This window comes from Phyllostomus discolor, chromosome 7 (genome assembly GCF_004126475.2).
Source record: "Phyllostomus discolor isolate MPI-MPIP mPhyDis1 chromosome 7, mPhyDis1.pri.v3, whole genome shotgun sequence".
Taxonomy (NCBI): domain Eukaryota; kingdom Metazoa; phylum Chordata; class Mammalia; order Chiroptera; family Phyllostomidae; genus Phyllostomus; species Phyllostomus discolor.
The window spans coordinates 102,007,415-102,021,384 of record NC_040909.2 but is presented as its reverse complement, the minus strand read 5'-3'; the positions used below and the strand labels follow the sequence as shown (position 1 = coordinate 102,021,384).

The following is a 13,970-nucleotide window of genomic DNA, read 5'->3' as shown; positions in this document are numbered from 1 at the left end:
TAGTTGTGAGAATATCATAAAACAATGCACCTGGAAGCAGCCAGGACAGTGGCTGTACAGACCCCTCTGAGCCACACCGTACAGCTCAGTGCTCCTCAAACACAAACTGCCCTTCCAGACCACACCATCAACCACAGGCCTCTGGATGCAGGCCCTCTTTTCTCCCCACCCACAAACTTTAACTCATTGGTCAAGGTGATGGGGGACCTCAAGAGTTGGAAAATTTTAGTTTTAGGCAACAGTTAATAAGCTTAGTAGTTAATGCAGGTAAAAAGCTATTGTTTCAGGAACTGAAGGTACAGCCCACCCTGACTTGAGGAGACCACAAGTAAGTCAACCTTTGTGCTCCAGAAGAGACCACAAGCAATCAAGATGTTATCTGAGCTGTGTGTTCCAGGGAGAGACATCCCACCACCCAGGACACAGATGAAGAAAATCACCCAGGGCACAGGACACAGATGAAGAAAATCACTGGTCAGTGGAAGGATTTTAGGGAACTGGATTGCAGCTTTTATCTGATTAAACTTTATTGAATTCCAAATCCCTTACCTACTTTTTCCTCCTTACAAAAAAGGCTGACTTGAATGGAAACGTAAGACACTCTTTCAGGGTACATAACCCACTGTCTTCTCAGCTCACTGGCCATCTGACTAAAGTGTCCATAAAGATTCAATCTCTGTATTTGCTTTTCAGGTCTGGTGGTGACAGGCAGTACAAACACCGACTTTTTGGTTTCAGAGTTGAATTACTGAACGTCAGTAGGTATTGCAGGTAAAGTCTAATGGTGAGTATGTGGATTGGCTTTTTCTGACCTTGAGAGGCCTTTTTAAGTTCAAGATGAGGATTCCTCATGAAAAATTCCAGCAAAGCAAGTTTTAAAAAGCCTATGTGGTTAATTACTATTCTTGCTGGACTTATACAAATAACCAGGCCAACTTTATTGACACTAGAGTTATTCTTCAAATAAGTCTTAATTTGTCTATTTTTGATAAAAATGAGGGCCATTTTGGAGAGAAAAATGATTTAATAGAAACCATACTATACCTTTATGGATATTAGATTCTTGTGCTATTGTCTTTGGAGTTTCTTTTTAAAAATTTTCTACCTATAACCTGAACTGGATCCTGAATTTTACTAGTTTTCTTAAGCACCTGGCTGAAACCCTCCAAACTAACATTTTCATTTTCCCATCCTTCAACTTGGAATCGTTGAGAATTAAAGCCGCCCTTTTCCAAGGCCACGCAAGCTAACGTGGGACAACACGACACAGACCTCAGAGAAATAACAACAGCTCATCTACGGACACTCTTCATAGTCTCCACGCCTGGTGATTGTAGAAACATCACCAGGGACATTTGAACTGCAGACCAGGAGAGTCAGTCAGTCACTGCCTGACCCACTCCATCTGCAAATTTTCAGACCGACATCTAAAAATGTTGACTGCCTGCCTTTAGAACTCAAATAGCTGAGATTATAGTCTGCTCCAATCATTAACCTTTGTTTTTCTTTCATTTCCATAGAGATGCCTCATTAAATTCATGATCACTTACACCATAGGCTTAACTTTGGGAGCCCACCTGCATTACCACTCCCTGAAATGAGATACAACTGTTTACCCAACTGAACTTTTCTCAAGACTAAGGTCGTTTAATGAGATACAGAACACTAACTACCAACTCCAATTCAGGAAGGATCTGTGGGGGTCCAGAATGAGTCACCCCAAGATATGCCTCTGAGCCATGCAGATTGTTTTGAACTAAAGGCAACTATAGCAGGCACACACTCAAGATAAACTTCTTCCCCTTTATTGAACTGCCTGGAACTTGTATAGGTGCCTTGCCTATAGGGCATATATACTAAACGTTTGTTCTTATCATCCTACAATGGCCCTTTGAAGCCCCCAAGGTACATTATCTCATCCCTAGCTCAGAATGTCTAATACACCTCAATCCCCCTTTCTGTCTCTGAATCTCTTCAGCCTGTGGGGTCTCTGAACCTCTAGTGTATGTAGTGTTACCATACATATGCATATTTTAAATTTGGTTATTTCCTCTTGATTAAAAAAGTCATCTAGAAACTTACTGATTATGGGCATCAGATGTTAATCCTCAAGTTCCCCTCTCATGTACATTTTCAGCATTTTCCAGGCCTTTGGCCAATATTTCTCCCTTTCTGGTTAGTTTCCTCATATGTACAAATCTATTCTACAGTTATTTTTATTTTTGTAAATTATAAACAATGACACATGGTTCTACCTTTAAAAAAAACTCTGAACTATTAAAATATTATCTCCCCCTGTGACATTTCCCCTCTCCTGGAAGTTCTGTGCACTTCTATCTGCAGGCAGGGTGGGGCATCCCCCTACTAAATGGCTAATGACCTACCCTGGTGAGAACTTGTTTCATGTTTGTGAGCCCCAGGGGCCTCCAGCAAGAAGGTCAGGGGAAGTGGCATATATCATATAATATGTGAAGTACTCAGACTTTAGAGGCATATAATCTGCTTTTTTCTACCCATTCCATCAATTTTAAACCACATAATCATAAGTGTTAGATTCTTATATGTGAAATGGCATATTCCTAATTCTTATATCTGTGGTAACAATAAATAAGATACAAACATTTAGAGCACTTAGCAAAGTGAAATTTTAGCAAAGTGAAGTCGAACAGCATTATTATAATGATTCTTCTTTTCTCTAGCATCTAGCAGGGGTCCTGGCAATGAGTGGGCGCTCAGTTGTATTGCTGATTGGGGAGGGAACATATGATAAATAAGGAAACCAAAATAAGCCAACTCCCAGCACAAGCACATAGGTCTTTTCCTTTTATTTCTGCAGCTGTTTGAAATTCACAAGTGTCCGTCCTTTCCAAAGCTATTCTTATTCTTCATTTTTATCGATAAGAACTACAGCAAGAATCACAAACGCTGCTTCTGGCTGCTAGCAGAAGAGAAGCAGAGGACTGTATTCTTTTCTGACAGCTTGTTTACTTCTTTTGCAGAATAAGTATGCTCTTGTAGTGGAAATACACTAAAAAGTTGATTTTTAAAACTTATCAAATGATTCTGTTTCATTTCAGCCTACGTAAACTAATTTTCTACAAACATGTTTTAAAATATTAAGACTTCATTTACTCTTGACTGTTTTAAAAGGTCAAGTTCAACAATTATCTGGCTGGTCTAAAAAAAATTAGATGGTTTCTTGATACACAAGCAATCCCAGTCATTCTTCTGAGATGGTACAGAGAAAATAAAGCAAAATAAACAAGAAATAAAAAAAGAAGATTAGAAAGAGGCAGGAATAAAAGTGAGTTAAGAAAAATATTTAGCAGACAGTCTACCCTTTTCAAGTGAAAAGCGTAATTTCTCAGCCAACAATATGGAGTAATTTGGTTCTGTTTTGGTGCCATGCTTTGTATAAAAGGGAAGAAAGAGCAAGTGAAAAAAGTAGAAAAAAGTAAAATTATGGCAGGAATAAAAAATAAAATTTACATCACAATAAGGATCTGTAAGAAGAGTCATTTGAATATTAATGAATGAAGTAATACATTCCAGGACCACTTCTGAAATTGGCATAAGTTTGAATCTCAAATCTTCCCCCTTTATTATTCATGTTCTCAGTAAAGCATCTATTTGCCTAATCTTCCAGATGCTCAAAAATATGTGTTGAATGAACACCAGGTACTAGTTATTATTAATCTGTTTGATTTTTAAGTGTTTGATTTTTATTTATTAATAATCACCTGATTATTAATTTCTCCTTTTTTAAAACTGTGGAAAAATAGTGATATTATATTATTAGTAATAGGACTGATGAAATACATAAAAATTAGGTCCATCAGCTTTGCGGTTATTAGTGAAACTTAAATGTAAGAAGTTTATGGTATTATTATTCATTCAAAAAGCAAAGCAAAAACATTTTAAAGGCAAAAACCACTCAACAAACAAAAAGGCCCTCTTGGTTAACTTGGTTCCTCCTCTCATTTATTTATAATTTAAAATTTCCAACTGTGGTAGATTGTACAAGTGGTCACAATGCACTCCCTTGCCTACATCCATGCCCTTGAAATATGATTTTGAGACGAGGCTCCTCCTATCCACAGCTCAATCCACTTCCCCAGGCCTTGAATCGGAGCCCACCTACACCCTTGTTCATATCTAAAAGTTAGACAGTTTCTCAGTATGTCCCATTTTCACAAATAACTTTATCAAACCTGCTTCCCTTCTCTTTTTAAATTGTATTCTATATAAATGCTTATGTGTGTTTTTGTGCTTTTACTTGTAGTTGAAGGTGAGTATACATTTTTGTGTTTTTATTAAAACTTAAGTTTTCTTTCTAACTTCACAGGACTCTAGAGAAGGTAGGGATCATATTTCCATCTATTTTGCTGATGGCCTTGCTTTGATATCTATCATGAAACTTTCTAAGGTCATCATCCACAAGAATTTTAAATAGTAAAAATAATGAAAAATATTACCTGAATATTCAAGAAGTGCCAGAAGTATTCTACACTTCACTTCTGCAGAGAAAAAAATATATATCACTTAACTGTTCAGTCTTTTTCTGCTGCATGTTAACTGCACTTTAATAAAAACTAGCACAATCTCATTACATAAGATAATAAAAGTTTCATTCGCTTGCAGTGCTATTCTTTCCTATTTGCCTATATAAATTTTACACATTCCTCAAAACCCTAAAATGCCTCCTAGACCTGAATTACATGAGCCTGGGAAACATTATTCAGATCCTGCTAACTCTGTAGGTCTTCCTCAGCTGCTACAGCTTACATGGTATTTATTCTCTAAACTTCTACAATTGTCATAGTCTTGATCAATGAACTATCAAACAGTATTTTTCTTAGTGATTTAAACTTTTAAATGTCATATAAATAATAAATACAACTATATACATTACATTATGTATTATATATTAGAATTATAGTTTATATGTAATTATATGGATTATTTTTATAGAAAATGTGGAATATGTATAGTCTTCCTTGCCTATCTGTACGTCAAGATACTGCCCTAAAAGACAGAAAATTACTAAATGTTTCCAAATACTCATCCTCCCAGCCCATCTCCAAACAGGGCCAATCACAAATATTTCATAAGTTTCAATCAACCTCATTTCAAATATTTCAGCTTCATACTGATTACTACGTGTCTAATGAGTTACATGTCCATTTACTTCAAATTGGCAAATAGTTTACTTGCAGTAGGTAAATAAAAAACCTACAGAGTTCTTTACATGCCCAAGATTATGGAAAAAAACAAAGGTTAGCGTGCATCCTATTCTACATAAGTTCGCAATAATCAGAGCAAACAAGAGCAATAATCAGAGCAAACAAAATTAACCAACAAGAAATGCAGAAAATACCTGAGAGCATTAAATTTTACAAGTGAGACTGCAAAAACAAAGGATTCAGAGGTCTAAATTTCTTAAGCCTATCAGCCTTTAAAAAAATATAATGATCATTTTTGCTACTCTTTATTTGGGGGAATTTTTAAATGTGATCTTATATGTGCCTCAAGTAACCTTTATATTTAGCTATAAAATAAAAACACAAGCAAGAAATCCAGCTGTCAAGAACAAAACAATTCACCACACAATACAATTGCTGTGATTTATTTGGAGTTTTTCGCATCTGTACAAACTCCTCTACTGATCTCTAAATAATACCTAAGCTGTTATATTTGAGTACATTTCTAGGCAGAAGATTTAGCAATCACAGAAGAAAGCCTCGAAAAATAAAGAAACTGAGGCCCCAGGGGATCCAGTGACAGGCTCAGGCTCTGTGGAGTTTAAGAGCTACCTTTTATCAATGTTGTTAAAGAGAAAACCACAGACCCAAAATGGTGTCACTTGTGCTAAAGCTCATGATTCCAAACTTAGGTTTAATACTGACTTAATTGGTGTTTCAACCTTTCCTGGAAATACAACCATAATCAACCGGTCTGAAACTTCCTGATCAAGCAACACTAAGGCTATCCATTGAGTGAGCCTTCTCCATTCCTCAGAGAAGGAAGAGGCAGCCTGCATGATCAAAGCCCCTGCAGTTCCCCTTCCTCCAAAAGGAGATGTTCTGGCCTCTTCTTTTGTTAATAGCTCCCTTGCCCCACACCTCTTCCTGCACAAACTTTCCATCTTGTACACCCCCTCAGAGCACCCTTGTAGTCTTGATTCACAAATCATTTAATAAAGCTAATTAGATCTTCAAAATTACTTGGTTGAGTTTCACTTATTCACTGCATTTAAAAAGCCCAGTATATAAATCTCTCTAATTTACCCTAAAATAATTGTAATGACTGGAGTTACGCTGTAATTTTGCTGAATAGTATGTACCACATCCAACTGATGTACACATGACTGTGGAATAAAAGTTTAAACACAGCTTAATACTCATTTATTTTACAGGTTTTTTGGCCTTAGCACTCTTAACATTGTGGGCCAAATAATGCTTTGCTGTGAGGGACTGTCCTGTACATTGTAGAAGGTTCGGTAGTACCCCTGGGCTCTACCCACTAGATGCCAAGAGTATAAACGCAGTTGTGACAACCAAAATGTGTCTCCAACCATTGGCCAAAAATATTGGGAAGAAAATCACTGAACTAGACATTTAAAAAAAATTAAACAAACTTCTCATTTCATCTTTTTCACCATAACTGTGTTGGCAACTCTCAGAATTTTCTACTTAATAACTCTGATCCTAAACACACCATCATGTTTATTGAAATTGTCTTGACGTTCTATCTCTAGTTAAAGGTTTACCAACTACAGGGTGTTGAAGAAATACTGCCGTGGTGGGTAACACCACCACTAACTCAGACAAGCAACTCTGAAAAAGAAACTTAAAAACAAACGATGCAATCTGTGTCATTTGGTTGATTCTCACACAGATGCACAACTGACTTTTTAGACTTTCTATAAAATTTAGTTTCATGACTTCTGTGAATCCTTGAGAAATTTTTCTGTTGTTGTTTCATGTGATAACATATGAAACTCTCTCCGTATCTCATTTGTCGTATTTGTTGCACACTTATTTTAATCACTTATTCTCCATGATATCGGTCATTTAGATCCTTGAAACACACAGTTCTACAATCTTATTCCTTCTTTCTGTCTTCCTGCATCATACTTCATAGTCTTTTTATTTTCCTCTTAACATGAAACACTGAAACAGCAATCAGAGCCTTACTGAACTTTTGGTTTTAATGGGTTTTTAAATGGCGACTGCGGACGTCATTAGCTGTTCTTTGCTTTTATCCTGACCTTCAACAAATTTTCTGAGGTTCTGAGCAAGATTCCGGACGCTGCTGGGAAGATTCCAAGGATCCTGCTTGATGTGAAGCCTTAATCTTTTTGGACAACTCAGCTTTGGTTCCATTTCCTGCTGAAATTCTAAATAAACACACAAAAGATGTCTCTTAACTCTGAACTATTTATCAATTAGCAAGACTATAACCTTCAGAATCTTCTTGTTTTCCTTGCTATTGCCCTGAATTATCATCATTGTGGTAATTTCTTTGGCTATATCACAGGTGAAAAATGTGTTAAAGCCAGAAAGCCAAACCTCAATATTATTTTCTTACACATGTTTAAACAAAGGAGCAAATTTAGATGAAAAATGACACTTTAAACACCCTGAACTAGACCTTGGAACTGGAAGCTCTAGGTCCTGTTCTGTTTGCCCTCCCACACTCCCAGCCCCCCACCCCCACCCCTGAGATGTGAGCAAGTAAGCACCACGCTGGATTTCAGCCTCAGCAGCTCACTACTTACATCTCTTCAATGAACTCATTTTTAATTCAGTCTGACCCTGATAAGCATGAAACATTTTAACATTCATAGAAGCCTAAAAGGTCTGATACTGAGTTCTTCCTTATCTTCAAAAATTACCAAAAAAGAAGTAGTCCGAAGTTATGAAACACGAGCAACCAGAACTTTTCTTCTTGTACTATACTCTTGCTTCATAGCTATGTTGTCCACCACTTTTCCCCCAACTGTTTCTAACAGTTGTTTTTTAAGCCTTACCCTGTAATCCTCGGCCTGGAGTAAGGTGCTTGGTTTGCTCAAAGGCTCTGACCACAGCTCGCCCTTTAAGAAGATTGGTAATTGAATCCACCTAAGAAAATAGTAGAGATTCTATGAGCTACATATTCTCATAACATAACATATTTTTCCAAAAGTAAATCTTGCAACATGTTTTTCTTAAATATGATTATTTTGAAATCCCGTAATTCTTTATGAAATCTACCTTTAAATAAAGTATTGGAATAAATTCACCTGATAACATTTGCAACATTTCTTACTATCCTACCATATGTTAATATAAAATATAAATTCACATCACAAAAGAAGTAAATGTTCTTGAGTTATTAAAAACACTAAAATTTATCAAAACTATTTTCAAAGTAGTAAAAGATTCTACACTATAAATTCTGGCTATGGATATCAATTTTTTAAGAGTATAAAACAGCCACATGAGCCCTGAGATAATCTTGTGCTTTTTGAAATTAAAAATAAAATCAAATAAGAAATGTCATAAGGGATTCTGAAAACCCATACAGAAACAAACAATAAAAAGAATAACTCTTGTGTGTATAACTCTTTACAGTATTCCCAGGACTGTAAAACACTTGACATTACAATGATCCTTTGGGTTAGTTGTCTGAAAGAATACTTATTCCCATTTCAAATTGTGGAAATTGAGATAAAGTGGTGGAGGAGCAGATTGGGGCCTTTTTATTCTCATTCCAAGCTCTTTTCACTATGTCTGAAAAAGAGATTCCTGATATTTTGATCTACAGAGAGAACACCCATGACTGTCCCAGTCTCACCTGGCTGAAAAGATGCTCAAGGCAACTATGTATCTTGTCCTGTTTTTCGTGAGAAATGCGAACACTTAGTGGAAGTTCATCACCTAGATATAAGAAAATCATTACTCTCACATTTAACATTCCAATTTATTTTAATATAAATAAAATTTTAAAATTTAAACAAAAAGCTTCTATTCTATACATTAGTTCTCATGTTCAGAAAATGAATTCCATAGGGGAGAGTGGAGGGAATTTCAGGGGAAAAGGGGAAGGGTTTGAAGGAACTAGTATAGAGTACACATGGACAATAACAAGAGGGGTGGAAACAGGAAGGAGGCGGGGAGGGTTGGGGGGGGTGGGCTGGGATGGAGGTAAAGTGCAGAAAACTGTACTTGAACAACAATTAAAATAAAATTTAAAAAAAAGAAAATTAATTCCAAAAGATTCATAGCTATGAGGATATCAGCTTACTGATCCTTGGAAAGTGAGGTAACAGCAGGCCACACAGAAAGAACACTGCACTGTGTAATTTTTCCAAATGGCACATTTTTCTAATGGTTAAGATAAATTACAGATTTAAAAATTAAAATCTATCCTAATTGGCTGAAAAGTTTTGTTTGCAACACAAACAAAACAAGATATTTAGGAGGCATTTATATCAGCCAGTGTTTTTCTCACCTGCGTCCAGGCCACTTCAGATTCACCTACTATCACCGAGTCCTTAGTTTCAAAGCCCTTCCCACCTCCACACCCAACCAACGAGCTTAGGAAAGCCTGCCTCCTGTGTACCTATCATCCTTCACAGTATCACAGAAAGATCATAAGACACATATTAAGATAATTTAAAAATCAGTTGTTTCCTTCATCTCTTTTTAACTCGATGCTTATAATGGGACTAGAAAATGGGCTTTAGCAAGCATGTGACACTGAAATGCAACCTGTGCCATCATCAGGGATGGCTGATGAAGCTGAATGTGCATTAGGATCAAACAAGTCAGTCCTTGGAGAGAGCCTGCAACTAGACCAGCACCAAAAGCACCAATGCCTTCTCCAAACGCACCTGAATCCATGTCATCGCTGTGAAAATACGAGCTGCACTGGCTGCTGCAAATGCTTGTGAAGGAGGCGATGGAATTCCTGTTGCTGTTGCAGTCGCTGAAAAGGAGTTAGTTACAGTTACTTTCAGGCTGCATTTGCCACACTTGCCCTGTGATTTCCTATGAGAGAAATTTACTAAACTGGAGTTATATTTATTAATGTTTTGTAGAAAATGATGAGAGAGATAAGCTTGTCTCATAGTCAATCTAATTTTTTTAAATGTACTTAAAATTGAATATTTTAAATTTTCTTGTCATATAACCTAATCTGAAATGAATTTTTAAAATGCACAGTTACAGAAGTTTTTCTAAACGAATAGACATAAAACTAGGAGTCAAATCAAACATAATTCTTCATAATCTCTTTGATGGTATATGCCTGTAGTTAATTTGTTCACAGAAATAAATAAAATCCTGTTTCATGATCTCTGCCTTTCAGTCCTTCCTGGCAGCTTGAAGTACAGCTTCTCAATGGCACTCTGAGCGCCCTGAGCGGGACCAGGGCCTTCTCACCACCTCAGAGCTCAGCACAGGATTCGAACCTGTACACCCTCGACACTGGGGGGTGCTGCAGAGAAGGTTAAAATGGTTGTGAGTGAATGCGGATATACTACCGATATCTGAAATAGTGCAGGAGACTAAACAAATATTTTTTCCTCTCACAATAAATAAAAATTACTTATTTAACTTTTAAATTTCATGTAAAATGTCTATGTGTGCCAACAGAGAGACTGTGAAGGTAATTTTAATTACTTGACAACTTGAATTTGAGGTGAGAAAGTATTTTTAGACAAGTAATTTCCTTCCAGAGAGAAACCACAGGTTCCTACTAAAGAGTATACATCCTTAGAGGCTAAAAGTAAATGAAACAGTAAGAGTGGTCAATCTGTGAGATATACTATTAAATCTCTAGGAATAGTTAACTCCTATGTGTTTGTTAAAATCCCTTCCACATAGAATTTGGGATAGTAGAGGGTTAAGAAAGACCATGTGGTTTCTTAAGTAACTTAGGTAAGTACTGTGGGCCTTAGCTTCCTGGTCCGTAAAATGGAGTTAATATCAGAACTGGCCACATACGATTGTGGTGGGAATTATGTGAGATCATTCTATTTTTCCACATGTCTTGTAAAAATATGTTTTAATAGCTATTAGCATGCACTAAACATCTCTGATGCAAATAACTTTGAACAGTAATTACTTAATATCTTTTCATTGTGAAACACTGTATAACATATAAGAGTGACTAAGAGAGTTAGCACTTTAGTTAATATAAATAAAATGAGAGATGCTGAGGCTGAACACATAGCATAGATGGCAAGCTACAACATTCCTTGGTGACATTCCAGGTGACACAAGGATTTGAAGGAGACAAGGCAGTCTCAGTTAAGAAAGTCCACTGGAGGAGCCATCCTTTGAGAGTCTAGTAGGAAGATGACAGATTCTGGATATTGTACGGTGTGAGAGATTGAAATGTGTCCTCCCAAGACTTGTTTCTTGAAGCCTAACACTCAGAACCCCATCAAGGGACCATATTTGGAGTGAGGATCATTAGAGAGGTAATCAAGTTAAAATGAGGTCATTGAGGTGGGCCCTAATCCAGTATGACTGGGGGCCTTCTAAGGAGATAAAATTTAGACACAGAGACATGCTCGGAGGGAAGAAGATGTGAAGAGACAGAGGGAGAGGACAGCCGCCTCTGAGCCAAGGGCAGAGGCCCAGCACAGAGCCCTCCCTCCCAGCCCTCGAAGAAGCCAACCCTGCTGACACCTCAATTCCAGACTTCTAGCACCAGAACTGTGGATGACAAATTAATAAATTTCTGTCATTTAAGCCACCCAGTGCTTGGTACTTTGTTCATCAGCTCTACGAAAATTACACAGAAGGCATGCAAGGGCAGAAGAAATACACAAAGCTGGTCATGGAGGTCAGCCAGTGAGAGTCGTCCAATTAGCTCGGAACATAAAATATAAGATGAAAGGGGAGCCAAGCAAGACAAAAGGAACACCTGTTCACTACCTGACTGTCCAATACTCAGAAAAAGATACTGGGGAAAACGTTAATATAGGCACAACTTGATTATTTGCCATAGATGTTGCACAATCTAAAAAAGAACAAGTTTTCCAAGTTAGGTGCACACAGCTGAAGAAAAAAAAGCTTTTTCAAAATTATTCCTATTATAAAAAAGAAGCATTTGAACGGTTATGTTGTCTCACTACACTTTATCTGAGATTGGTCAGAACTAGCAGTTATTTTGTGATCAGTAAACAAAAACAACCATCAAACTGTTTTTTGAAGACCCGTGTGGAAAACACAGAATCGCACTTGGCTTCGTGGATGAAAGGCATTTAAGGAACTAATGAGTTACCTGTACGAGTCTCTGTTGCTGATGGTGTCATGGCCTGAATCTTCCTGCTCATCTCCTGCCACATTGAAACAGACTCGCTTGCTGTTCCTTTCCCCCTTCTCGTTGTCACTGTCTGGCGGTGCTATGCTTTCAGACGTCTTACGTTCTAATTTAGGGGAATACATTATCGAAGACAGAAGGCTGCAGCGTGATATAAAAAAAAGAAAAAGTGCACGTTGTACAAACTGGCTGCTTACTTGTTGATAAGACAGGCTTACAGACATGTCTAGAACGCATCTGTGTTTCACACGAAGTGAATATCCTGCCTCATGAAAAAAACTGTCATATGAAATTTACTTTCTCCTCTCAGAATAAGTAATAGAAACAGCACATAATTGAGACTAGAATGCTGTGTTTGAATCCTGGTTCTCCAATTTATTAGCTTTGTTATCAAAGCAAAACTATGACGGTCTGTTGGACATGTTTGAGATGGGGATAAAAACAACCCCCAGGACTGCAGTGAGGCTAAAATGAGAATGGCACATTCCCTGCTACATTCCGGGAGTCATGTCTCTCCTGGCCACTATCTAGTATCACCACCGTATGAAGATACTGGGGAAACTTTAAATGGCTATCCAAATGTCAAAATAAACAGTAAATGTGCTTTAATACCCTCCCTGGCTTACCCTCAGATATTAAAAAGCCCCCTGCCCACCCAGGCCTGTCTCAGCTGTCTCCCAGGCTTTCTCCATTTGTCAGTCCTGTCTCACGGCTCAGACTGACAGGAGTCCTGGCCCTTGTAATCCTAAAATGCTAATCAGAGCCACACATGAGGTGAGGACAGGAAGCCAGCAGGGCTTCCTCCCACGTCATCTGCAGGCAGCCTGGATGAAGTGTCACAAATCTGCCCCAGTGAAGGGCTCTTCCAACTTGGCTCAAGGCTAAAATGCCACCTTCAGATGCTGAACTGCCGTGAAACTCGACTTTCAACTGAGGAGCACAGCTTCCACCCCTCTAGTCAGTAATGTTTGGCTGGAAAAGGTTTCTGTTAGAACTAACTCAAAATTATGGAAAACTGGAATTGGTCTTTACTATCAACCAAGATGCTATAAAACTTAAATCACATCTGAAAAAGGGGCCCACGTGTGGCTTCTCCAACTAACCATCACCTTCTCATTTACGAAGGCGCAGTGACGTTCTGTTCCGGTCAACCGCACACGCACAACACGAGACACTCATTTCCCACAGCAATGTCCTGCTTGTTTTATTTCAAGTCCAGGAAAAATGTCTCAGATCTCTTGTAACTATGTCCCATAATGTCAAACCCAATGCTGTGTTTGAGCAAAGATTTGTTAAGTGATTTTTACTAATTAATTGGACACATTCATTGTAGTATGCATTGGTCGCAGTTCTGTGGGTACCAAAATTTACAAAACAAACAAAAGCCCCCGCCTTCTTAGAACTTAAAATCTGAGGAAAAAACAAACAATAAACAATTAAACTGTCTGGTCAGTACATCAGATAGTGACAAACTTTAAGAAGAAAAATCAAGACGAGAAGGAAGCCAGATCCACATCTTCAAATTGTGTAGTCCAGTACGGTCTCCCTGTGATAGGGTACCAGACTTGGTAGTTTGTGGGTTTTAGAAAACAGGGATTATCAGGAAGCTGTGGTCCATTGCTCAGGGCTCTGTGAGGCTATGTATTTTTTTT

At 37.7% G+C, this 13,970-nt stretch overlaps 1 protein-coding gene across 1 annotated transcript in view; it reads right to left on the bottom strand.

The window, feature by feature from the left end:
- PREX2 (phosphatidylinositol-3,4,5-trisphosphate dependent Rac exchange factor 2) overlaps positions 1-13,970 on the bottom strand; it is a 221,529-nt gene that overhangs the window by 76,205 nt on the left and 131,354 nt on the right. The window contains 6 exon segments of the mRNA XM_028533661.2: positions 4,476-4,517; positions 7,271-7,399; positions 8,033-8,123; positions 8,839-8,921; positions 9,878-9,972; positions 12,280-12,459. Coding sequence (XP_028389462.1) covers positions 4,476-4,517; positions 7,271-7,399; positions 8,033-8,123; positions 8,839-8,921; positions 9,878-9,972; positions 12,280-12,459 — 620 coding nt within the window.